Source organism: Montipora foliosa, chromosome 6 (assembly GCF_036669935.1).
Source record: "Montipora foliosa isolate CH-2021 chromosome 6, ASM3666993v2, whole genome shotgun sequence".
Lineage (NCBI taxonomy): Eukaryota > Metazoa > Cnidaria > Anthozoa > Scleractinia > Acroporidae > Montipora > Montipora foliosa.
The window spans coordinates 60785109-60812695 of record NC_090874.1 but is presented as its reverse complement, the minus strand read 5'-3'; the positions used below and the strand labels follow the sequence as shown (position 1 = coordinate 60812695).

Genomic DNA, 27587 nt, shown 5'->3' with positions numbered 1-27587 from the left:
ACGAACGAAAACTTTGCCTTAAAATTCACCTCTTCGGCTTTCCTCAGAGGCTTGTGACCGGGTAGTCAACAACGGAAACTCGCAAGATGGTTTCAGCCTCAACTCTGATTGGACCATTTGAATTTGACTGCGCGCTGGCAACACGACCGTTTGCCTATGAAACTCATGGGGTACAAATAGTGAGTGACTGCCCGATCACAAGTCAACAACGGTCGTGTTGCCAGCGCCAGAATGGCTCTAAACTCGGCAAAAGAGACAAGTTCGTCACACATTTGAGGTAGGAAAACTTTATTTCAAATGAGAAAGTTATTTACACAATTTTTTTACGAGCGGTGATTTTCCCATACAATTCTCTATATACACAAACTGTCGCATACACCACGTATTTTCATCTTGGGGAGCCTGTGGGAATACGTGACTTCCTTGATCATGTAAATTCATCAGAGCGCGAAAAACACAGATGTTTCTAACGACGCCTCTAGCGTAATGCCATTTTCAAAAAACAAACAATTGTATTCCAGAACGCCACGTTTAATGAAAAAATGTTTCCCTACAGGAACAATCGTAGCAATGATCACTGCCAATTGATATCCCGCAAACCAATGACATTTGCTTTGGCACTAATAAGGAGAACCTGAGTGTTAAATTATCTGTTTTCTATGGTGGCCGAAGAGTGTCTGTATTTGTTTTCTCCGTTGGCCTATTTGTGGCGGGCATTTCCATTTTATCTCGGCAATTTCCATTTGCTCACTGAAAATGCACGGTCAACTCGCAAATTATAATTTCAAAGTTCGCCCTCCAGCATTGTGCAGTCTTTTACTAATGATTCATCCCAACTGAATTGCACTCGCAATCACGTGGTTTTCTATGCAAACGGTGACCGGATTTATACTAACCTGCGATCAGGCTCTATTTTAGTTTCGCGCGGTTCGTAATGTGGAGTTGGCGAAACGAAAAATAGGGGCAACCCTAAAACTAAACCGTTTTTAGGCCTAATTAGGCCTAAGGTTAGCTTTTATGAATGTTTAGGTTAGTTTTTACTCTCTGTATGGTACTTTGATTCCGGATTCTGGACCCGGATTTTAAGGTTGCCCAAAAATAGAGCCTGACCAAATTCCTCTTCGATATTCCTTCCGCCCACTTTTTTTGATTGATTGACATGACCTTCATCGGCCAATCAAATTCACTTCCATTACACCAATACACGCGTGGACGGCAGATTCACGCTATTTTGTTTTAACCAGAGTTGATTACTGTGATTAATCATGATTTAATACAGGGAAAATTAGAATAACAATGTTTATCGGTTTCTCTTTCGTTTCCGGCTCGATAATCACATTTATACTTCCCAGAAAATAGATCACGTTTGTTGGCTTTAGATCACATTTCCTCAAACTCAGCTCGTATAATTTTAGACTTTCGAAAAGTCCTTCGTCTAGATACGCGCGGAACAAAGCGACTTCGTCGCTCGCTTATTTACTTCGCGTAAGAAGAATCACGATTCGCTCGCCAAAACATGGTTTCTCCCGGGATTATCGTGAGGTCGACTTGTGGCAAGTCTACATATTACACAACGTGCGTCATTTGGCGTCATATGTGGGTTGAGTTGGTGTTTCTACTCTGCATGGAGAGGTTTTTCTCAGGGTACTCCAGTTTTCCCCTCTCCTCAAAACCATCATTTGGCTCTCGCCATGCGATGAGTTTATTGAATTCTCAATAATGAAGTACAAACGTAAAAAAAGGTTACTCTGATCTTTCTTATTTTTTTGTCCTTTGAAAACTTAAACGTTCATGTTAGACCCTTTGAATAAAAGGTGAATTTCGTAGCTTCGATTTCAGTTTCCCCGATTTCGAACCCGACCGTATTGTAAAATAAATGGGGAATTCAACTTCAAAGCGAAAAACTGGCATGGTTCACAACAACTGCAGTTTTTTTTTTTGCGTTATCCACAGAGACAAACAAAGCGCAAAGTTTCTATATCTGATCTTTTTTGGCGAAACAATGTAATCTCAATTACATTGCACTAAGTAGATAAGGGATTTTAAATCCCTAACAATCTAAATGATGCATTTGTATCAGTGACAATTATCGAAGGCCATTCTGTTTCCATAGTTCTCCCAATAATTAACGCTATTGAAATAATACAGTTACTAGCCTTTTTTCGGCTATAGGTGTAGTTACTCCGTTGAGGGTTTGTCCGAAAGAGGTTCTCAGCCTAGTATACAGCCGGTTTGATTTAAGAGTTGATGTTTTCATCTTATGAAGCAATTCGTCGAACAACGTCAACGTGTCATTATCCACCGATCATAGATCCAGCCGGCATCACAGTAAGTATTTTCTTTTAATTTGTCATGGATATGGAAATATGCTCATGTCGTCTTCTTTCTCGTCTGCATCGTTTTGCGCTTCGCAGTTGACAGTTTAAAGAAATTGAGGCAGTATCTACGGTAATAAACTCATCTTTGAAAATGAGCTACATTTCGAAGAATGTGTACCGCAAACACTTTCCTACGCTACCTTCAACGAGCTTATTCTGGGAATTTTTTGTTGCAAACCGTTATCTCACGACGTGAAAGAAAGCCCAGGCAACGCTATTAGTGCAGTCCATAAATCAACTTTTCAAGAAAAGTTGTGGGGTGGTTAATATTAAACCTGTTAGTATTAATCATTTTTGATTATTGAAGATGCATTTTTTAGGAAATAAAACATGTGAACAAAGAACTGAATGGAGGCAACTTTTCTTTACTGTCAACGTTTGTACTAGTTAAAAAACGAGCTGAATGCAGTAGAAAGAGTTCTAACATTTTGGAAAAGATCCTTTACAAATACACAAAAAAAGAAAGACATTAAGGAGATTTTATTGGATTATTATATACCTCTTTTGCGCGGCTTTAAACTTTCGGTAAGGTTTTGATCTTTTTTTTTTTAAATAAGTGCACCTGTTGCGACCATTGTTTAACCTACGTGCTCGTTTCTTGGTTTGTCTCTCCTATTTTGCTAGTGATAAATGTAATTGACTCCTTTGTCACACCTTTTTTTTTGTTTTTTCTGTTTGACAAGAACACCGAGTTTTGTGTACTTGGAATATGCCATCGGTTAGGAATTTGTAGGAACTTGGAGCAACCACTTTGTATGAGTCAGCACGTGCACATGAAAGCTATTGGCTTATAGCCCACGAATAGCGAGTGCCGCAGCTTAATTAACAAGGTCGATCCCCTGGGCCTGAGAGAGCATACGCATAACAAAGGACAGGGGAAACGACTTTAACATTTGTTACAACATCTGTTCGATTTTGTTGAACGATGTTGACTGCCGGCGTAGGCAAACGGTTTCACTGACATCGATTCAACTTCAATTCAACATGTTTAAACACGGTTAAAAGGAAGGGATGTTGAAGCCGTCAGTCACGGGCCTTGGTTGAATAAGCTTGTGATCGAGATCCATAAAGAGAGGAAACAACATAAAATTATCCCACGTATGGCGTTTCTGGCCGGGGTTATTGGTAATAGGCGAATGCTCTTATCAGGTGAGATAGATAGATTAGTTTAATGAAGTACCACATTTGCAGCCAAATGGCTCAGCAATTGCGTAGCTTACAAACGTTTTAAAGACATATAATAAGTAAGAAACATTAATACAAACAATTCTTAAAAAATACGATATTACAATTATAAAATTTTCCAAAATGGAGTGAAAACTTTCATGCTTTAAAGGCTAGTTGAACATTTTTGACATTGCGGATCAAGAAATGTGTTAAAAGGCTTGTGACATTGAGTGTCACGTCTGTGACATAAACTAGAGAAATTAAAGTGTGCTAAATTCTCATCGTAGCAGTAGTACGGTCTCACTATTGAAAGATCACACTTTTGTGCCCTCTCAAGGTCGTTAGAGAGGTACTCGGGGAGCGCATGGTGCAAAACTTGCGAAGTGTATATTAGTAGGTAATTCATTGCAAAAAGTGGTAACAAACCTTGCATTTTGATTGGACAATGATCAAAGAAAGCTACAGAAAGAAAGCGCAATTTTCATTTGTTTGATTACGCGATACGAGTGTGTTGCTTCTGCTGATTAATACGTCAGGCTTTCCCGATATTTTTCATGTCTATTTTTAATAAGTAATCACATGATTTTTTGATTCGTACTTTTTATATTTTTTTCAAAGACTACAAAATTTTTTCGTCTTTGAAAAAAAATGCTAGCGCTCATTTATTCCAAATTGCATTCGAAATCATGTAATTGCCTATACTAAATATTTAAAAATTGTGTTCCCTCGTCCCCAAAGTTACTTCCAAACTTGTTCTCAGCTTTTTTATTCTTAAAATGGTTTAAGGTCCCTTATATCCTAAGATATTTTGTCTTTGCTCCCTAGTTCCCCAGTTCAAATTGGCCATGTTCTCTTCTTCCCCAAAACCTCTGAGACGGCCTCATTAAGAAACGAGTTTGCTCACAGACTCGGAAGTCAGCATGCTATTTACAAATTGACTTTAAAAGGTAAAAGAATTTGCTTAACTTAGTTAAATCTTCAATTTTAAGCCTTATAGCTTTGATAACGAGTCAGTTATTTTGCCATCCAAAAATGATAAATTCTTGGGTGGCAAAAGTTATAACGATCCCATATATTCTTCGTTAAATGTCGAATTTCCAACTGATCATTGCTCAGTTCATTATTCATTATATTCAGTACTTTATTCTTGGCTGACAGATTCGAGAACGATAGCCTCATGCTATTGAGCGAAAAAAGGTAAACAACGATTCCCCCTATTGAAAAGATTAAAAGGAATATTTACATTAATATAGACATTTTTTCATGAACGTCTGTGTGTAACAGTACGTCTATGGGAAATTATGAGAACGCTCTCGGTCAGCAAAGGCCATTTCCGAGTTCATGTCTGCCTCCTTCTCAAAGCGAGTCTGAGTGCGGCGTTTTTGTTGTGAAAATTAGTTTTCATTCTTATGTAAAGTAGAACTAATTACCATCACAAAAAATTCGCACTTAGACTCGCTTTGAAGAGGAGGTAGACATGAACTCGGAAATGGCCGATTACCTCAAGTGAGATTCGCTTTGGTGAAATCAGATAGATATTGAAACTGACGTAATCAGTATGTCGACGATTAATTCTTATAGGAAACGCTTCAAAGGCCACAGGAATTGTTTACTTCCCATCCAAGATAAAATAATGACTCAGTGATAATATGGAATCGACAGCACGTGAAAATGTTAAAATCCAGTAAAGGGTGTTTCATTGGTGGTTATGAGAGAACTTGACGATCTAAGCCATTCAACGACAGTCACTTTGTTTAATAACCAGGACAATTTCAATACTTAGTGAATTTCCTTCAACCTTCCACTTGCTGCAACCTTCAAATAGCTAAATTTATGCTAAGTCAGGGTGGGTTGTGAAGAAAAATGTCAGAATTCAAAAACAAACCAAGTTGACGAGAAAAAAATATGCGGAGGTATCTCAAACAAAAATGACGTATGCCAGCCTATTTAATGTGTCTAAAGTAAAGAGGCACTATCAGCAAATAAATATAACCCAAATTTTATTTATATCGCTCAGGCAAAAGTAGCAATAATGGTCCTAGAACAGACCACCTGGGAGTGGTCGGGCAATAACCAGTACGTTTTCTATGTTGAAAATGTTTGATTCGCATCGGTTTGTTTAGATACAATTTAGGCCAGTTTGTTGAATAAAATGTTTATCTTGCAATAAATAAAAAATAAATTAGATACTCTGTTACGTGAATTTTGCCAGTATTCGCAATCGTTTCCAGAATATGCTGTGTTCATGTTTCTGTTCCCGAAATCCGCAGAGGATGCTATCAAAATTTCATATAGGACGATAATAATTGGAGAATGTCATAGCTATAGGAAAAAGAAACGACTTTCCATAGTTACATTTTCAGAAACAATTCCCGCCCTTTTTAAAACTTGATAAATATTAAGGATTTCTGCTAACAGTAAGCATTCAATATCAGTCTTCTTTGTTAGCTCGCGGTGTTCTTTATCGTTCGGACGTTTTATTCGCATAAATGACAGGGCATAATATCGGTAATAGAAGGACTACATAATATCAGAATCAGTAATTTAAGAATTAATTGAATTCATCAGTTATTTCGGTTTTTTTAATTGTTTATTTGATGCTTGATATTGGATCAATATTCAATAAACCTCAAGATCATTCCTATTTCTCCTTTGGAAATTTGTGTGATAAAAACGTTTATTTTCCCAAAATTAAAGGAGTAAAAATCGGTGATTTTCTGTGTATTCTGTGTTCAGGCATGGTTGGAAACATACATGTCTAGATAAAAACTATCAATCCTAGTATCTATGATTATAGTTACAGCTGTTCAACTTACAGGAAAAGAATAGAATTTCATTACTGAAGGTTTCATTCTGATAATAGCATTACCAAAATAAAGAGTCCACAAGAAACATGAAAATGATCTTAAAAATGTAAAGTCCACAAGAAACATAAAAATGATCGGGTGATATGTTGTCTGTTAAGTGATTTTTTCAGTTTTCAAATTATTAAAATATGGACAAAAACATTTGATTTTGAAAAACAGGTCAAAATTGACTACATTCAGCCCATATCCGATTGAATTCTTTTGAAAACACTGAAAATTGCAGCTTGTCCCAATTGGATCATAATTTATTACAAATGGATTTGTTTAGAATAAGCCGCTTTTCATCACCTACAGTTCTTTCGAGAAAGTGAATTAGACAACAATTGTTCACTTCTCCGGTTGGTTACATAGACATAAATTTTTCTTTAAAAGCAATCCAATTAAAGTCAATGAAGTCCAGGAAAGATATAGAAAATCTTTCTTAAAAACTCGCGAAGACAACAAGGATTAACATCAGAGATTAGCAGCGTGGCAAAAGAGGTCAAAATTCCCAATCCAATTCTGTTCCAGATTCACATATACGGTAAGATTTGAGCGTTACATTAGTCTTAAGATTTCAAAGTTTTTCTAGCGACTTTCATTTTCTTACTCGGTTGATACAAAAAGATATTCTACTTTTCATTAAATATTCTCGGCTAGACGCGCACTCCTCTGTACAAAACGATATGTTCAACTAGAACTCATGTTTGAAGTTATACCTACAAGTTTATGACTCTCTTTCTTTTAAATCTTTATCACCCCAAGATAACAGAAACATACTAAATAAAAAATTAAAAAATATATATAAAACAAGATGCTGCACAAAATATTCTCAAATTACAGTTACACAGAAGCACACACAAATCAAACAGCTTAGTTTACATCGTGGTATTGATATAGGGATGGCCTAGAGATGAAAGCACTAGCCTCCCACCCGAGTTCGATTCCAGACTCGGCGTCATATGTGGGTCGAATTTCTTAGTTCTCTTCTCTGCACCGATAGGTTTTTCTCCGGGTGATACGGCTTTCCCCTCTCCTCAAAAACTAACATTTGAGTTGATTTACGTTGATTATAAATTTCAGTTTACAGTGTTCCCAATTAGTGCTCTAGCGCTAGAACACCGGACACTTTCATAAAACTTCCTTTTCTTTCCTATATAAACGATCTTTTTTAAAGGTAATAAGGTATAGGGAATTGCTATATTATTGCTTAAGCTCAAAAGAAAACTCTCAAAGTTAATTCTTATTTGCATGTAAACCAGTTAAGGGAGATCCTGCCGCTTGGCTGGTGATTCTCTAAAATTAGTGCTGAATTAGGTTCTGTTAACAAATTCTAATATAAGTGAGGTACAGATCCTAGAGAGCATGCAGCGATTATACCTCCCCTTACGGCAAAAATATCTTGCCACCCTCATACAATACAGTTTTCATATGATGAAAATGCCATCCACCGTCAGTTGCTTAGTAAAAGGTGTTTGAATATGTATACTGAGATAAATAAGCTTACGGAATAAGCTCAGAGAGTGAAATAAGAAATAAGATGGATTTATGTTTACGATCAAGGCACAGGTCAAAGATCAAAGATACTATGTGCTTAAAAACATGAGAATAGACTCGAGGACGTATGTGTACGAATAAGGTTGCGCAAGGAGTGTACTAGACAAACTTTTAAGTTTGAAAAGGACAGCCCGGCTGCTTCCTCGGTCATTAACTGCAGCATATGATGACCACTTTTCTTACCCGACTCCAAATTTTCGACGGTCTGCATGTTAAAAGCCGTTTTGATGAGCTGATTATTTAACTGGCCCGTTTTATGTTACCTGGCGTTTATAACTTTTCGTGTTTTTTTTCAGGGGCACCCAACGAGAATATAGTTCAAAACCACTTTAAAATAGCATTGTTAAACGTATTTCAGTATTTAAACGGTAGGTTTTATCCCCTAAGAATGTTTCATCTCTTCGGATTTCCTAGCTGAAAGTCTAGTGATCCGAAGATTATAGGGATCAAAACTTACCTTTTCGAAAATTTCAGCCAAAAAAAGGCTCCCGCAAATTCTAGGTGACCTTTTTAGGATAAAAATCAGTTAAAATGGTCAATTATACCATTTTTCAGGAGTTCGGAAATCCTAGGAGAGGCGGGCAGGCAAGACATTTTACAACAAATGTTCCGAAAATTCTAGATCTCAAATCGTCTTCCGAACAGCTATTTTCCGAAAATTGACGTTGGGTGCCCCTGTTTTTCTCTTTGTAAAGTTGCTGCATATGACAAATACATTTTTTTTTAAGCAAAAACGTATATCCTAGTATGTACACGGTACAAACAAAAATACTGTTAAATTTAACGAAGAAACTCCTGAAACCATTAGTAGGGAAAATAACAACTAATTACAGCACCAACGACAACAAAACCAAAGTAAATCATTAATATGCAAAGGGAATTCAGTATGTTGTATAAATAATCTTTGCCGCAAAACTAGGTATATTACCTGTCCTAAATTGGCAGCGCGCGCAGGATCAAAAGAAAAGCAACGCATATTTTTAAAGATGTCATCTTTAAGGGGCAATACCAATAACGTTTCCAGTACGGATTGAAGTAATTTCGGAAATCCATCTGTAATTCTTGACTGGACAGTTTCAACAGCAAAAAATGACAAGTGTTGGTACCCTTAATGTCGAACTCCTCTGCATGACAATCAATTGTGTTCATAAATTGAATCATTACTGAAAAACAGTATGGAATAACGAGACTTCTCTTCTTTAACATCAGAATGATTACGGGTTGAAACTGTTAGATGTGCATTTATCTTCATCTGCAAGGGACAATATCAATAACGTTTCCATTACGGATTGAAGTAATTTCGGAAATCCATCTAAACTTCTTGACTGGACAGCTTCAACAGAAATAAATGACAAGTTTTGGTACCTTTAATGTCGAACGCTTCTGTATGACAACCAATTGCTGTCCATAAATTGAACCCATTACTGACAAACAATATGGAATAACGAGACTTCCCTTCTTTGACATCAGATTAAGGGTTGAAACTGTCAAATGTGTATTTATATTCCGGAACACGTAAATAAATCTTTCTTACAATAAAGATGAATACAACTTGATGATAACAAAAGTCCTTGGGCATTATTAGGGAGCTTACGAAACGATGACGACGACGGCTACGAGGACTTCATTTAAAAATACAAATCCGCGTTATTCATATCACTAGGAAACTATTTCATGTAGTTCCAAAAATGTGTAGTAACTGTCGAGGAATTAAACTGGTATGAGTGAGTTGGAAGCGTAGAGAGAGAACTGAAAATTCATCGTCATGTGCTAACGTCCTCCACAGAACCTTGAATTTGGTCATTTCACGTCGTCATTTAGGAGATGACGGCAAAGAAATGTACCACAATGTAAAACGCACGTGCAGAGCGTGCAGAGCAATTGTTTTTGCTCACTAAACCTATTGTTTTGTAGCGTCGTCGTTGCCGTCGGCGTCGTCGTTTCGTAAGCTCCCTATTAAGGAAGCTTGGATGTCTTGAAAAAAAACAAAAAAACGAATGTGTTAGCCTTAAGACTCAGGCTAATAGAATCGTTCGCATTACCAAACTTCAAACTTTGGCATCCGATCATGTGATGTAGAACGAAACAAGATCACAGTACGTTTATAACGTTTAATTGCTCGAACCCGTAATTTGAGTGAAGATTAAACTGAGAGACATCTCATTTCTCGAAAGAAAATATCTACTGATTTTTGGATCTTTGAAGCTGGACAGTTTTTTATATCACAGCCATGGGTCTTGAATAATGGCAATTAATTAAAGCCCGTAGATCGACTTAAAGGTTCATCTATCGTCGAGTTCGCATACTGAGAGTAGTAGCTCTAGAAGTTGAGTTTTGTACGATTGAATTGATATTTCTCTGTGATTTGGTCTTAGAAAGATGGCAAGTTCCAACTCAAGTTTGGCCTCACTGGGCATACCCAACAGCACAAGCGAGACGGTGCTCCAAGAGCCAACAGAAATCTTCATTATTTTGTGCAAGATAGTGGCAACTGCATTGTTAATGATAGCGTCATTGGTTGGAAACACGCTCGTCATTTGCGTTGTTTTCCAAAGTTTACGCATGCGCACAGTCACTAATTACCTGATAGTAAATATGGCTTGCGCAGACTTTCTTTACACAATTGTCGCGGTGCCGCCCTTGTTCATCATGATTCTTCAAGAAGAGAACTGGGCAATGCAAAGTCGTGGGCGTGGTATTTACTTCTGCCAGGTCGTAAATGTAGCGCAATACATTCTCATTCCAGTTTCACTTCTAACGTTGGCAGCCATCGCATTTGATCGCTTCTTTGCCATTTTGATGCCGCTAAAACGCATCATCAATGAACGCGTCTTTAACTGGATCCTACTGGTCATCTGGGCGACGTCCGCAGCAGTGGGTGCTCCTATGATCTACTCTTTGCGAGTTCGTGAAGTACACGCTGGTGACTTCAGTTGTGAAGAAGACTGGGCTCCCGCCTTTGACAACCAAGAAGCGCCAAAGATCTACACAATAGTATCCTTTGCAGTTGTATTTTGCTTTCCTTTGTGCATCACAACTGTTTTGTACACAGTCATATGTCGACATCTCTGGTTCATAAAGATGCCTGGTGAGACAGGACAAGAGGAGTCGCATAACTTGATCAGGCGTCGTAAATCGCGCAGAAAGGTCGTGAAAATGCTCATTGCAGTAGTTGTGGTGTTTCTTGTATCCTGGCTGCCACTGTGCGTTGCTAACCTCTTGTTATACCTTAGTCCTGACACTGAGATCCCTTCCTCCGTCTACTTCACATGTTTGTTCCTGATGCGAGCCAGCTGCGCTCTCAATCCAGCGGTCTACGCCATCTTCAGCGAAAACTACCGCCATGGTTTTAAAAGAGTACTGGCCAAAAGTTACTGCTTTAGGATCTCTAGATTGAATTCTCAGAACGGAAGCTCTTCGACCTTGCGTAACCAGACGGTTCCCTCCTTCGTGAGGAGCGAGCAGCTTCTGTCTAGACGGAGCATCTTCAAGAAACGTTTGAGCCATGGGACTGAGGGTGAAAGCGAAAATAAGGTCTAAGCGCACCTAACAGGAAACAGGCCACGGGAAATTAATGTCAGTCGTCGATTTCTCAAACAACTGACAACAAAAAAAACTACAATACAAAATGGTTTGTATTCCCCTGAAAACGCCATCATTGACATATCGCGCTCTTCTACGCCAACGCTGGTGGATAAGAGGGCTGCTATTAAAACCTGACCCCCGGGATTTGTACAGAAACCAAAAAGGACAAAAACACAGAGAAAAACACTAGAGACAATGCATTAACTCCATGAAATGAAAAAGAGCATGTAACGAAACTGGAATCCGAGACTTGACATCCCTCGTTAAGAAGTATTGAAAGAACATTGCCTTAAAAGCATAACTTCCTAGTATTCTAATCAATCCTTCAAGAAATAAGCACTGAATTATGAGAGAACATTTCATAATAAGTTATCTATAAACATTGGAACTTGATATACTATTGTCGCGGTAATCATTGTGGAATATTGGCTTATTAGCATCCGTGCCGCCTAATAATTTTTCCGTTTTTGACGGCTGACACTTTGCTGATTTGCTCAAAATTAGGGACGCAGTTTTATTTTATCAAGTTTTTTTTATTTTTTTAGAAGAATATCTTTGTATAACAAGACGCCATCTTGCGATCAATGTATATGCTAATAGAGAGGTTTAGCATCGCGTTTACGTGAAACTAGGGACCTTAAGATCTACGACGGCGACGTCGACGAAAACGTCACCTCAAAATAGAACTTTGCTCTAGTAAAAGTCTTTCCCGATTATTCCATCTCGTTCACGTCGTACAATGTGGGCGAAGTATCCTAAAAATAAATTGGTACGAGCGGTTTCAGACTGAAAATAGAGAATGAAAGATTCTCTGTTGCATTCTCACCTTGTCGTCAAAATCAAAAATTTAGTGATTTCACGTTGTCGTCATGCAGAGAAACGCAAAAATATGAGCTAAAATCCGTGCTGCACGTGCAGCACGATTATTTATGCTCTTTTAACCAATGATATCATTGTTTTGTGGCGTTTTCGTCGACGTCGTCGTCGTAGATCTTAAGTTCCCTACTGTAAACGCGAAACGGCTTGTCATTATGTTCTTCTAACTCGTCTCTCTCTTTTGAAAAAGTTACTTGATACCTGCTGCTAACACGCACGAAATGAGGTCATATCAAACGAGTTTCTTCCATTTTTGGCAAAACACAAATTTTAGTCCGACGTTTGCCTTAAACCTGATGCTTTAAATCTCGATATTAATGAGACATGACGTCAGCCGCTGACCGAACTCATTTGGCGCCACGTCGGTCATGTTCAGAACTGGAGGCAATCTTCGTAACGTAAACTAATCGTCCGATATTTTACGAAGTTATTTCATTTTGTATGCACGCATATTCTTTTCGTTTTATTTAAAACATACTATGTGGTCACGGGAATGAAAATGCTCTTTTGTTTATGGGATTGGTGCTGTGCAGTTTCGTGTGATAAAATTCTCCTTGAAATCCACGGGAAATGATACAAGTCATTTATGAGATTTAAGTGCGAATGCATTCCTTGAAAAGTGATATATCAAATCAACAATACAAAACCGATAGTGTTAGAGCTTCATCCCTATAAATGGTTTTTCTCGTGACGTCATCGCCGCCATGTTAGTGGACGAAAACAAAAGATCTCTCTATCAGCTCCTTCTGTTCGTCCACCAGCAATTGTATTACACCATTTTCACTTCGGTCTCAGGAGATTAGTTAAAAACCACCTGTAGACGAGTACATACAGATTCGTATCAACCCGATGTCTTGCATAGAAAGTGTATGTCTGATAACCGGAGGCAACGGCTGTAAGACGCATACTCCGTGGAGCTCCTGTACCGACCCTTACCTATCTAAAAATACCATTTGTACATAGGTGTATATCACTGTATGCAAAATGATATTTCCTTAGGTCCCGGGCTTGACTTTGAAATACTTAAACGTAATGGAACACTGTAATAAGATGGCTAAATGTTACCACCGATTATAAAATAAAAAACTTAAAGTGATTTATTTAGGATGGAACTTTGTGTAGTAAAGACCGAAGGGATCACTAAAACGTGGTAGGTTGAGAATGGGGTGGGGGGGGGGGGGGTACACCGGACACATTTTTTACCAATATATATCGACTAGTGTTGCTATCTGAGCTTCAGTTCTCATAAAAAAATGAGAAAATTGTCTAATGTGCCGGGGCTCCTTGGATTCGTTGAGGATTAAATAGCCAGTCCTTGAACGATCATCAACATCATCATATCTTTTTCTGTACCCCAGGACTTTAGAGTAGCTTGGTGCAGCTAATATCTCCGAGCACTTACCCTCTGATTACACCACAGAGGACAGACCCTAACACAAGGAACTCCCCGCCCTACTCTTTGCGAATGTGTGTGGGTTCTTTTACGTCCCACAGGATAATGAACATTGGAAGGTTGTGAGACGGGGCTTACGGTTTATCGTCCATATCCGAGAAAACTATAGAGTCTAAACACTTCGCAGGGTTCATTACAAAGGCAGCACTTTGTCCTCAGTTATTTAACGACCCTGAGAGTGAGTTCGGCCGGAGTTTTGATCTCGCGAACTCCCGCACAGCGGACTGATGCCGCTCAACGATTACCTGAACTTAGTGTCAATCATGATGAAATCCCTGACGAAAGCAGCAGTCCTGTGCCGAAAATTGGATTTCACTTAAGTTTCTCGCATATTAATTATTTCTGTATCAAGATTTATATATTCAATTGTAGTCAGAGAGGAAAGGTTTAAATTCTCTTAACCTTGACAATGCTTCTACAGGCACTTGCTGAAAGTGCGGATAAACAAAAGTAATTTGTTTATCCGCAGATTTAGAAGAAAATAACAAGCGAAACGCTTGATCACGCCCTTGCTTCGATTTCTTTCAATTCTGTATAGCTTCACTGATGGAAAGGAGAGGGTGGGGTAAAGGAACTACCGACAAGATATTGTTTTCAGCCTTTTGTCTTAGTGTCGAATTAAGTAAAGTAACCACTAGATTGTTGTTCTAGAGACGAGAAAGACAGGAAAAAATCTCAGTTTAAATGCTTTGTAGGCAAGAAGGGGACTATAACAAGAATACAAAATCCGTTAATCGAAAAAAGCGGGTACTAAAAAGATCATCGAAACATTCAACGGCGTCATGCATTGGTCAGACATAACAGATGATAACTTTTGAAAATCTGTCTTTTTACACGGATTTGTTTCGTTGGAGCTTACTCCATAAAAAGCCAATACTGAATTTTCTCGAAGTCCAATCGTACACGACGTAATGTGACTAACGTTAGGGCCGATTTACACGGTACGACTTTGTCGCATGCGACAACGGCTTACGACAGGCCCACGACATGATTTACGATTGTTGTGTACGTCAGAAAAAATGTCGTAGCATTTTAAAACATGTTTTAAATTGCTGCGACAATCGTAAGTCATTTCGTAGGCCTGTCGTGAGCTTGTCGCATGCGACAAAATCGTATCGTGTAAATCGGCCCTTAGATGGCTCCGTCGAATTCGGGTGGCAGGCGTAGGTAACTTTTTTTTTCAGGCAACCCGAATAAGTATCGATATTTGTACTCAGTTCCCGCTCGGTTAAAACATGCCCCCCTCCCTCCCAAAAAAAGAACGTTCCTTTATGCGCAAAAGTAAGCTCTTGTTGCCCTTTCTTTGTGTAAGTGAAACGGTTCCCCTGTGTTTCAAACTCCTTTACCTGTAGTTTATGATGTTGTGCGGTGCAGAGTTTCGTATTGAAAGGATGAAAAGGTGATTGTATCTAACCGGTACTCTCAAAAGCTTTTCACCCCGAGCAAATTTGAAAGCTCCGAGAAAACACGACGCAAAGGTGAATACTCTTCAAATGAGATGAAAAGTGAAATTCCCGATTTCCCTCCATGAGCGCTGATACTTCAAGAAAATTCAAATTCCCTGAGTTTTCTAGATTCGTAGCAAGCATTTGTTCCTTGCAAATAACACCTTCCTTGACATTTCCCGTAAAATATTTATGCGAACCAAGTGAGCAAATGCAACGGGTCATGGCTTTGGAATGTAAAGTGCATTAAATAAGACTGCTAGATAAGATACGTCAATTGAAGAAATCAGAAAATCGGCAACCATTTTTTCCCGCTCGACAAACTTCCACGGAACGTTCTTGGGTTTTTAAGTGTCACAAGGTAAAGTAACTCCTGGTTTTTCCTTGTTTACGTTGTAATTAACAGCACACAGGGAAGAGTTTTCACACAACCTGTCCTCCACCTGTCGCACAGTCATGTTGTTCTTTGTGCAAAACGCTGTAGTTTAGTTTACTGACGTAACTCTAGATTCTTAACTTACCCTCTCACCGTCCAACAATCGTGAGAAGACAAGTATCAGTCCCTGCATTTGCGCCATCCCCCAACAACGTGCTTATACAGCGTTAAGAGGACGGGCCAGTGGAGTTACTGTTAGTCAATATTTATCATTATCTTTCATAATATTTTGACTTTTCATCAGTTGTTGCTTAATAAGCCGGTAAGTCATTTTGTCGAGGCGCACCATGGTTTGATGCAATTACAATTTATCAAATTCTCTTTTCGGTTTTAGGGAGGATGGAACGACTTCTCTTCGTCTTAGCTTTGACCATTAGTGGTGAGTATCGCTGGTAAATGAATCGATGGCTGTACCAACAATTCGTGTCAAAAATCTTGCGTCGGTCGCCTGATGTCGAGAACACTGTTTACACAACAACTTAATTAGTTTAGTTTGCCGAACTATCTTGTAGACGAAACAATCTTCAGATTGCCTCGGTGATCAGTTTCCTTCCGATTTTCTTTCCAAAGTTCTTTCAGTCTTTTTTAAACTAAAGTTCTCGGACTGAGGCAGCCTCTTTAAAGGTATGGAAGCGATTACGAGAAATGGGAGCCATTTCTTTTTTTTGGCATCTTTATCAGAACCCTTTTAAATATCAGCAGTTTGTAGTACATTCTATAGTGCCCAGTACCTGAATCATTAGCTGGTCAAATAGGCTCTATGTCCCTGTGATAACAGGTATGTTACAAAGGAGGAAAGCAGTCTTAAATTTAAAGTCAAGTGCCGCTTGGAACTGATGTGTCGTTGATGAATTTTCGTAGAATTGTTCACAGATGTTTTATTTTAAATTTATAAAAAAAGGAAAAGAAACGATCATCTTTGAGAAATCATGGTACCTGTTATGAGAGGGTGTTTAACGGTTAAAACATCAATGAGCGGTCCCCAGCCGCTTAGTATTTTTTTTTTTTTTGGTTTGGAATAAACACACATGATTAGCGTACGAAACTGCCGATGCCGGATGAATAAAAAGAAGAGAAAGATATCTCAATTAAAAGGGAAAAGGCTATCTAATCTGTCAGTCATAAAAGGATACGTAATTCAAAAGCGATGATGAGGTAAACTTGCTAAATCCTCTCCTTTAGATAGTGGGTCTACAGGAGACCCTTTTTCAGTTTTGTGAATTACGTCTACGATATTACACGATGTTAGAGGTTCAAAAGTTATCCATCTTCGGCAGTGTCAATTGTCCTTAAATACGTTTATGAGTTAAATTTCATTTAACACCACCCTGTTTCACAGTCCATTCATTCCACGCCTTTAGAGGAAAAAATACCGGTGAAAGGTTCCTCAAAATCCACACTCTTTAATTGGTGTATGTTACCTGTAAATTAGCGGCCATTGTTGTGTTTTTTCACTCGTTCTAACTGAACACGCCCTTTGGCGTTATGTCAAGCACTCTTTATTCTTGTAGTTAAAAGTTCATTCCTCTTTTTGTGAACACGTTCTGTCACAACAGCTGTGCTCAGTGATTCCGTTCGTTTTTGTTATAACCAGTTTATACGTAAGAGAATGTGATGTCATTCGATCAGTGTACACTTTCTAGGAAGGTAAATTCCGCCGTACCCATGTTATTGGAAAATGATCAGTTTTTTGTGTTTGCTTCGGAAAAAGGGTACTTGGGAACTGCCTTATTCACCACACACTTGACTCGGCTTCTTCTCGGTGCGCCTTTGAGCCTTCTTTATCCTGGCTTTGTTGGGTGATACTCTTTGAAGAACCAGCTTTTGTCAGAAAGCCATGGAAAGAAGTTTCGAAACTCCGTCCACCAGATTTTCTTAAACTATTAAATAAGAGGTTTATACCTTAATGTATTCTTGCTTGCACTCATAGGCACATTTGCTTCTTGTCGACATCCAAAACCTGGCCAGTTTTTGTCCAAGAAGCAGGGAATTCCAAACATTGTGAGCCTCCCATCTGCATCTGACATAGGATTAGATAGTAAGTACATTTTCTTATCATTAGCATATGTAAGGAATGAGCCCAGTCCATCCAATCTGAGTAAATAACCCGCACACTCTAGGCATGGAAGAAAAAAACATACTAAGATACCTTCCACCCCATCGTCCATCAAACCACACGTTCTGACTCATAATTCACTGCAGAAACTTAACAAACTGAAGAATTCAAGGAATCTTTTCGTCAGACTGAGGTTTTCCTATTACCTTCTTGGCGAATATTTACCGATTTGGGTCAGCAAGATTCATGATTTCCCTTAATAAATGTTCCTTAATGGGTAAAGGGAACGTGTCAATGAGTCAACCAATTTTGTTTCTTCCACAACAGAGCGGCTTGTAGCACACATTCAGTTCAATGCAACGAAAGGGGTCGTGGTAGAGGACTCCTCTGGCTATGCCAACAATGGCATCATGCAAGATGGTGCCATCGTTGTGAATTTTCCTCAGAGCAAATGTGGAAATGCTGCCTATACCTACTGTGGTGATATTCTATTTCACGGGGATACTTTCCAGGCTAAACCAAGAGAGGGAGTCACTGTGGCTGCCTTCGTAAATTTGAAGGACATTGAAGGCAGTCGATCCGTGTTTGACACCATCGGAATAAGTCATCAGTGCGGGCAATTCCACTTCGAGGTGAACTACGGGTCTGTGCGTTGGTTTCACAGAAACGAGACACAGCACATTGTTTTCAGCTGCACTGCTGAGGGAAAGCAGGTTCCAAAGGGTGAGATGTTTGATTGACACTCGACTTAAGCTATGAAACGAACGTAGGAAAAGTTGTTTCAATGGTAACGTTTACGTGCATTCACTTGAGGTGAATTACGTGTTTTCATTCCTTTGCTAGATAAATGGACTCATCTTGCGGGAACTTACGACTCTGCCACGGGTAAGGCCAAAATCTACGTGAACGGCGAGCTTCGCAATATGACCATCGGTGGAGGTCTCTTGTCCAGAGACTGGCTGTCACGCGCTGGAATTGGTGATCACAAGGCTGCACGTCCTCTCATGGGATTTATCGATGAGTTCAGGATTTACAACTACGCGCTGCCCAAAGCTGACATAGAGGTTCTAGCAAAGATGTGCCTTCCAGGTATGCTACCTCCGATTTAACGCGCTGATTATTTATGCTTTTTTCCCGAAATCTTATTTATCGAAGGGTCGGCTACATTGCTCGACAGGAAGTCTTAATCCTTTTCAAGATTTTTCAGGTAATTGCTTGCTACCAAAGCTACTTTCGTACATTCTCCACAAAGCATAGTATTTTCCAATGATAAAATGAATCTTTCCACGAAAAGATAATGCATTTTGACATTTTGAGAAAAAATTTTGCTTTTTACGTGTAGTACACGTTTCGCAACATTACGAAAACTAATCGGAAGTAATTTGGATTAACGAACGAGCTTCGAGTGGTGGTGATGATAATGATGATGAACTTCATTCAGTGTCAAGACATCTATCGCTGGGGCACTAATTAGGGACACTGGACATAGAAATTAACTAAAATGAAATTAAACCAAATGTTGGTTTTTTGAGGAGAGGGGAAAACCCTCTCGGTGCAGAGTTCCTGGGGAAAACCCTCTCGGTGCAGAGTAGACAACCAACAAACTAAACCCGTATATGACGCCGAGTCTGAAATCGAGCCTCAGCTATCGATCACCGATCACTAAGTGAACCTCACCCTCTCATTGGTGGGAGGCGAGTGCTCTCACCACTTCACCAACACCTGGCACAGGTCATGCATTTCTTTATTTGACGTCTGAACAACAACAATAAAAAGTTATTGTACTCTTGACTAAAAAAAATTAATTACAATAGAAAATACATACTAAAGTAGAGGGAACTGGCTGCCTAGAATAACCATAAGGGCTAGGGGAGCTATGGGATGAGTTTGTTGCTCTCAAACTGCTTTAAAATTATAACATGAATGTCAAAAAATTATTTGAAGTAACGCCAGGACAACCCTCAAGTCTCTTTCCAGTTCGGTCGTGGGACAAATAACTTAGTGCCAGCGTCATATACTGTACGTACCTTGGGTAGGACATAAAAAGGCTAAAAAAACGCATTGCCAAAATGGTGAAATATAGCAAACATGAGTGGAAAGATTTATCTAAGCGACGAAAAATATTCGAGATTAGATTAACTTTCTTATTCAAGTCGTTTTGGTTAATTCGATATGTGAAAATGAAGCTTGATTTACTATCTCCTTCTGTTGCATAATATATAATCAGGGCGGCATTGGTTGCTATTACGGTTAGATTCCGCACCGAGCTAATACGTTTCTCCTCTGCCTTATCAAACTCCTTCAAAACTCAGTTCATTTGATCCCTTCGCAACGTACTAGTGAGAGCTCTGTTGATGCAAAAATCGCTTACAGTGGAATCTCGATTTAACGAAGTGCCAAGGGAAGGGGGAAATTGGTACGTTATATCGAGGCTTCGTTATATCGAAAACGTCGATATAACGAATTTGCGGGAAAACAACCAAAATGTTCGTTACATCGAGGTAATTGTTTTTTTTAATGGTGTTACGTTGCGCTACCCAGCATTTCTGGATCTGAACGATTACTGTAAATAACACTTGTGCTTTATAATGTCTATATGAAGCTACAGTACACTTTCACGTGTGTTTCACTTGTTTTTGAAACACAGAGGAGAAATTTCCATGGAAGTGGTTGGCAAAACGGAGAAGCAAGGGCATTGTACTGGAATTTCCAGCTATAGAGCGTTTTCACTCACGTGACTAAAATAAATGCTAATTTGATGAAACAAAAGAAACTATTTGCATAAAAATAGAGTTTAATTCCCAGAGGATTAGTTTGGTACATCATCATAGCCGCCGTATTCTTTGTTTGGGAACACCAACATGGCTGCCGTGACGTCATGTGAAAACGCTCTATACTTACACCTTTTACCGCCAGAAGCCTTGAAAAAAAAAAGTTAATAGAACTAATAAGAGACAAAGAGGATGAAGCGGATCTGTGAATGTGTCGATATTGTCAGTGTCTGCATTTGTTATGAGCTGTTATTGTAACTGTGAAGTTGCTCTGTAAGTAGAGGATTAAAGGATTTTCATCCTTGTTGGTCTGTTTCGCATTTTATCCTTTGTTTATGTTTGGGCTTCTGGATTGTGTTCGTTACAACGAGGATTTCGTTATATCGAGGTTTTGTTCCATAAAATTTACTGTAACTTCGGCCGGGCTGAACAATATGGTTCGTTATAACGAGGACTTGGTTATATAGAGGTTCGTTAAATCGAGGTTCCACTGTATTTGATTAATATTCCCCACAGTGTTGTAGCTGTATAAAGATGTATTTTTATGCCCACTCATTTTAGGACAAGAATCGCTGAATGTTTTAAAACCTTTTCTCGTTTAATTAAATGAGCTTTTCCTAATCTACATCCCTCTTTCCATGGGTTTACTTCCCTTCATTCACTCGTCCATTTCTGCATTCACAGCTGCACCCGCCGGACCCCCTGCTCTACCACCAGCAGGCAACGACACCGCTATCGACGTTACACAGACAGACGTCCCTAGCGATAACCTAATTGGTTCCACCAAGAAGAAGCATCCAAATCTCTTTAAGAAAAACCCCCAGGAATCATCGGTTGAGGAGGCCGTACTCAAAAGGTCGTACGTCCATCGTCCGTAAAGTTTGATGAACTGGATAACCACGTCACTGCTTGATGCACCTGTGGTGCATTTGTCACGTGATATTAGAGTTTCTTGACAAACTGAAAACTTAAAAAAACTGAACGTGTTTCGGGCAAACTTTTCGACTGTAATATAGATACTCTTTTGTTTTCTGTAATATTTTAGTGGATTGCAAAATTGATTGCTCGTCATGAAACAAGTGATGTAATAGTATGAAACGAATGGACACTCCATGAGCTTGAAAAAGTATGCAACGCAACAGGTTTCCCAATAATCCTCTTTGGCAAGGCTCGTTCACGATGAAAATGAATGACGTCGAAATTTGCCAGGGAAATAAACAAAATACAAAAGCACTGAAATCTCATCCAGTGGCTGTATAGGACAGTTTTGCTTTTAACTCGGTTTTCAGTCGTAAATGAGACAACAAACATTGTATCTGGTGATCTCAAAAAAAATCAATGTATAAATTTCGTGTAAAGAAAATCGTGATTTTTATTTCTCTTGATTAGTACTTTGAATACAGCAATATCAAGTACCGCAGTAACATTATTTTAACAATTATATCTCAAGGATTCGTGTAAGTACGAGAACGAAGAAGTTAGAGGTATGTTTTCAACTTTGAACGAATTGTTTGGATTAAAAGCATTTAGTTGAAATAAATATGGGTGGCTACTATTAATGGTACTATTCCTGTGTTTATACTATTTGTCTTCCCTTTTATCTATAGCCTGCGATTAGGCATCCCCTTGAAGTAGCCACACTGAGCCAACCTCACTTTGCAGACCTAAAAAAAATTTACTTTCACTACAGCTTCTTCGCAGGCAGCGTTTTCTCCCCTTCAACCTCCTCGATTAAATACTGCTACGCATGCAATTATAGTGGCAATGGTGTTGAATGTACCTGTGCGAAAAATGATAAAAGGTTGCTTGGCAACAGGTAAGGAAACAACTGAAAAACACTCACTGAAGTACTTTGTACTAATGAGGTAATGCGTGAGATCGCACTTATCTCTCACACAGGTACATTCAACACCATTACTATCATACTATACACATCTCATGTTGAATGACTTTCAAATTTCTGAGCCTGCAGTACTGTCAAGTGGGACACTTTGAAATAACCTAGTTAAGCAACCTAGTTTATCAGGAATTTCGTAGCTGAATTGCAAGGCAAGAGTATCCTACAGGGGTAACAGAGGTTGTAGGTTGATTGCTGCTTGGAATTTGAAATGTTCCAATTCTTCCCTTACTCGTCCCCAAGGAACCATTTACATTGATACTTTTATTAACAAGGGCTGCAAAGAGGGAGGGGCTGTAGCCCTCCCCCCCCCCACTTTTTTCCTATGGTATTGTTTTCTCCTAAACTTCTCCCTACTCCCCTCACACCCCTAACACTTCTGTGATCCATACCAGAACCAAATCCCCCCACTTTCAAACGTACTACACTGCCCCTGATAAAGACTGATTAATTCTTGATCTATATGCGCCTACCGTCAATTTCATGTACACATGATCAGCTGACTTAAGATTCATCACTCTGGATTTCAAGAGCTATTGATGGGTTTAGTCTGGTGCAAAACTATATTTCTGAGGCAGTTTTACCTCCATCAGGATGACAAATGTTGTCACTTAATCCAGAGTTTATGCAGTATTTTTTTTCCTGTAAATCAAAAAGGAAAATAACAACAAAAATTAACCTTAATTAACAATAAAATCAATTATTAAAACAAGAAATTTTGCCGCATGGCAACATCGTGATTGGCTAGTAAATAATTGACATGTGACTTGATGACTTTTATCATTTATTCTATTAAAGATTTCTTCCGACAATTTCCAGAATCCATAAGGCGAATCAGGTTTAGATAACTTAAAGAGGTGAAACCAGCCTAAAAGGCATTGATACTTGTTGAATTTCACAAGCGTAGTGGCAGCTGGTTCCAATGTTTAATAACTCTATTGCTAAAGAAGTCATGCGCTGATCTTAATGGATGATGAGAAGTGACATTAAGATTACGAGTTCGACAAGCTGTATTCGTCCCAAGCATATGGTGTGACCAATTAGTCCACAAAATCGTCAATTATTTTGAAAGTCTCAATTAAGTCACCATGCATTTGATGTTCCAGCAAAGTCATTAATCTGAGACACTGTAACCTTTGACGATAGGGGAGTGGGTCCATGCCCTCAATTATCCTCGTAAACTGTCTTTGGCATTCCTCAATTTCCATTATAATAATACCCCAGTTTCGGGGTCTTGCAGTTGGGTCCCACACCTGCACTGCGTATTCCAAATGGGGTCTGACAAAAGCTTTGTAAAATGGAATCAGCGCTTCTGGTTTCCTAGATACAACATTTCTAATGATCCATGACATCATTTGTTTTGGTTTTCCAATCATTCCTCGCAATTGTTCCTCCCAGTAACACATGTCCAGAAATGCACCTAATTAGATGCACACCCAATTTTGACATCCAACATTACGTGTCCCTTTAAGTCTAAGCAATTGCTACCTATTTTCAACAATAAGGTAAGGATAAAGGTTAGCGTTATTTTTAGCTTTGGGTAAATGCAGCAGTTAATCTTTACTAAGAGCAGCGTTTGGGCCAACAAAGGGTATCACCAGCTGAAACAACCTCTCCCAGATATCTTTCCTTTTCAAGCACTTGCAAGGGTGTATGGCCCATCATGTAGTTATTCTTAGGGTTGTCTTTACCAATATGCAAAATGCTGCACTTTGATTCATTAAATTTCTTTTGACACACGTCAGCCTAATGGGATAAGCAGTGTAAGTCCGACTGAATGGTTGCAGGTGATCATGCATTTCCTATTAACTTCAAGTTGTCAGCAAATAGCGTGGTAGTATTCGTTGTGATAGCAGGCATATCATTAATAAACAAGAGAAACAACAGGGGCCCCAAAACGGAACCTTGAGGCACTCCACGGGTTCCCATGTGGATAATTCGTCACCTACACAGACTGCTATTGTTGTACCAGTAATAACATTTCAAATAATGTTGTTAAATTGGCTGGTCACTAAAATCCGGACACTAAAATCTGTAACTTAAAAACTTGCTCCCGCAGTCCCACAGTCATCTATTGCTCCAATTACACCGATTCCTCCAAGAACACGATTGGTTGCGGCCGAGAGATCACAACCCCTAATAACGAACAAAATGCAGAAGAGAGTTAGGACAATGTGTGAGCCAGCGAGCCATACGAGTCATGTGACCCATGCGAGCCATGACTGTGAGTCATGCGAGCCATGGCTGCAAGTCATGTCAACCAATATGGCGAGCCATGGGAGTCAACAATTGCGAGTTATACAGTTATTGAAAGCTAACCATTATAAAATGGGTGCTTACACTTAATAACTGTTTATAAGCACTATTTGAAATGGGTGCTTAGACTTAAATGCGAAATTCGCATGGCTCGCAGATTGTCCAGCCACGCAAAAGACCACAGTAACACTCCATTATCCTCGACTATTACTTGTTCCAAAAGATTTGCGCCAAATGAACAAAGGGACTGCGGGAGCACAAACAGTTGCTGAATTTCATTTACTTGACAACTGTGGGACTGCGGGACTGCAGGAACACTGGCAAAACCCACTAAATTCCACTTAGCAACAGTTATATGCACCCTGAATTCCACTTAGCTTTCGACTACGGGAGCAACAGTTATACACTTGCTGAATTCCACTCAGCTTTCTACTACGGGAGTGCGGGACTGCAGGAGCAATAGTTATACACTTGCTGAATTCAGCTTAGTTCACGACTGCGGAAGGGCAGGACCAACAGATTTTTGCCGTGAAAAAATGGCCGGGTATTGTCAGGTATTCTAGAATTGCACTTCTGACACACTAAACTTATGATCTCATATTTTCGCTTACCGGCTAGTTTTGCATATCTGTAAAGAGAGTCGAGATATCAAAACTGCCTCTATACATTATAGTTTGTTGGTTAAGCAGATATCGCTTTCTTATATTACAGATGTCAATTAAGGGCCCACTTCGATTATTGCTAAACTTTCTTGCTTTGCAGACGCCATGTTGAAATAGGCCATTTTACAGTTGTTTGCTCAGCAACCAAGCCTATGAATGGCTGCGAGGCTGCCGGTGACCTTGCATTGATACAGACCTCACTGCTTTTATCATGTAAATTGTGTTGTTGTAACGCTAATTAGTCCATATTAACATTACAAATGCATGAAGGTTTGTATCAAAACAGGGTCACCGGCAGCCTCGCTTCCATTGTTAGGCCTGGTAACTTAGCCACAACTGTAAAATGGTCTATTGGGCAACACTTAATCTTCACACCGGTCTCCCGCGCAACCTTACGGTATTCTCCCATCGCTGACGTAGAAGGCGCGTCGTGTTTTGAACAACCGAGGCCAAAAGTGAACGTAATTAAGATATTGATTGGCTGAATCAACTATTGAATCGTTCAAGAGAGACCCAATGATTTCCTTTAAGACCAATTAGACCTTGAAAGGTCTTAAAGGAATTACGGTCGTTTCGCCTACTGTCTGTTCGCCTACGTCTTAAACTCCGTGCTATGACCGTGATCATTTTGTAAAACAGTTGACCACCTTGAAACAACATAGAAATGAAAATAAATAAGTAAAAACGAAAAATTTGACTGACCATTCGTGCCACTCGTGTCGGCGAAATCTCAACCGCTACACTCCACAAATTTAACAGACTAAGGCTCAGGTTCGGGCGCAAAGTCTATTAATCTCACATTTCCCCCTCCTTTGCTGTGGATCGGAATGCTTCGAAAAAGATTGATAATAAGTAAGTTCTATTTGTATTTTCTTTCCTTCCCTCCGCCATTTTGTTCGGATCATTCTCCCGCGGGTTTGTGAACTCGCCCCAGGCTTCACGATCTCTCAGTTCCGAAGAAAATGACCGAAGGAACTTATAAATTTGCGTTCTTCTTCGAAGCACTCCGGTCATCAGCGAAGGAAAAGGCAACCCCTGAGCCTGATTAGGATTAGCTTTAAAATTGCCAAATTGAAGTCGATGTTTCGGTAGTGTAGAGGTTAAGTGCATTTTCTCTTAAGCCATTGAACCTAGTGCGACATCGTTCGGTCAACTTTTTCTAATTTTTGAAACAAAATTTTTCTACGGTCTTTTCTCCGCTTTTCTTTTTAATTCTAAGTGACATACGTTGCAAATCTATAATTGTAGTCCTAGTCCGTGTTCATTTCGCGACATTTTAGAGTAAATTCGTTAATCAGTTACTTTTACGTACAAACTTATTTATTGCTTACATATAGAATGAGTTCACAAATGCAATTTAATTACTGCAAGCGACTTTTTGAGACTAATAATCATACTAATAATCATTACGTGTAACCACCCAGTAGAGTGGGAACGAGCTCCTTATCCTTTATTGATATGTTAATGAAAAGTCTCACTTTCTTTGGTATAGGCCGCTCAAGGACCCCGCTCAAGACACAAGTTTACAGAAATAACGCCTTAGCTAGCCGTCACAGTTTTTTCTGTGAGGTTCAACAAGGACTTTTAAACAATTCAGTTTTAAAGCTTACATATGAATCGTAGGCGAAATGACATATTGGACGTAGGCGAACCGACATTATACGTAGGCGAACAGACAGTAGGCTAAACGACCCGTAGGCGAAACGGCCGGTTATTTGGCCGTGTGTCGCCCAGGAAATGACTGTAATAGTTAAAATCCCCTGCCACTTCCTCCTCCCCCATAGACAGTACCTTTTTGTTTGCGTGAGATTTGGAGAACCACCAGTATAAATGGTACAAAATCTACGTTCACGGCTTTCTCAAGCCGCGGCTTATCCCGGCTGGGGAGTTTATACTCGTATAAATAGTTCCTTTCGCGGCTTACGTAAGCCGCGGCCAGAGTTATTTTCTCTCGTATAAACGGCCCTATTGTGGACTTATCACATTTTTGGTGGTTTACAACCCGTGAAAGGGTTAACAAACTGAGTTTATCCTTATTCGAAAGATCCTATCTTTAGTTTCCGTGCCAATACGAATTAAAGCATCGACGAATGTCGCTGTTTTTGTTCTTCTGTCATTCAACATTAGGGAATTTAAGCAAAGACGACGGCTACGGCTACGGCAACGCCACAAAGCAAGAATATGATTGGTTAAAAAAAGGAA

At 39.3% G+C, this 27587-nt stretch overlaps 2 protein-coding genes and 1 long non-coding RNA gene across 5 annotated transcripts; 2 read left to right on the top strand and 1 right to left on the bottom strand.

The window, feature by feature from the left end:
- Nucleotides 1–3470: 3470 nt before the first annotated feature.
- On the top strand, nt 3471–11488 carry LOC138005860 (QRFP-like peptide receptor). Its single transcript, XM_068852037.1, has 2 exons — nt 3471–3527; nt 10328–11488. Exon 2 carries the CDS (start codon nt 10328–10330, stop codon nt 11486–11488), a length of 1161 nt encoding a protein of 386 aa, XP_068708138.1. The 5' UTR covers nt 3471–3527.
- Nucleotides 11489–15555: 4067 nt separating this feature from the next.
- On the top strand, nt 15556–22125 carry LOC138008019 (uncharacterized). Of its 3 annotated transcripts, none has more exons than XM_068855186.1 (6): nt 15556–15668; nt 16078–16122; nt 17674–17781; nt 18127–18522; nt 18643–18888; nt 21255–22125. In XM_068855186.1, exons 2-6 carry the CDS (start codon nt 16083–16085, stop codon nt 21446–21448), a joined length of 984 nt encoding a protein of 327 aa, XP_068711287.1. In that variant the 5' UTR covers nt 15556–15668; nt 16078–16082; the 3' UTR covers nt 21449–22125. The 3 variants fall into 3 exon arrangements, with proteins under 3 accessions (XP_068711287.1, XP_068711286.1, XP_068711288.1); XM_068855185.1 differs by lacking the exon at nt 15556–15668 and adding an exon at nt 15813–15937; XM_068855187.1 differs by lacking the exon at nt 15556–15668 and adding an exon at nt 15871–16005.
- Nucleotides 22096–26652, bottom strand: LOC138008021 (uncharacterized). The gene is made up of 3 exons (XR_011124154.1): nt 26088–26652; nt 22941–23109; nt 22096–22234 (listed from the first exon to the last, which is right to left on the bottom strand). It is a non-coding gene; the product is annotated as an uncharacterized lncRNA (long non-coding RNA).
- Between the last annotated feature and the right edge of the window lie 935 nt (nt 26653–27587).

What these genes read in the sequence shown, in the direction of transcription:
- LOC138005860 (XM_068852037.1), top strand. Translation starts at nt 10,328, where the DNA reads ATGGCAAGTTCCAACTCAAGTTTGGCCTCACTGGGCATACCCAACAGC.
- LOC138008019 (XM_068855186.1), top strand. Translation starts at nt 16,083, where the DNA reads ATGGAACGACTTCTCTTCGTCTTAGCTTTGACCATTAGTG. An exon ending in ATCTGACATAGGATTAGATA is followed by an intron (nt 17,782 to 18,126) that starts GTAAGTACATTT and finishes CTTCCACAACAG; the next exon opens with AGCGGCTTGTAGCACACATT. An exon ending in GGGAAAGCAGGTTCCAAAGG is followed by an intron (nt 18,523 to 18,642) that starts GTGAGATGTTTG and finishes TTCCTTTGCTAG; the next exon opens with ATAAATGGACTCATCTTGCG.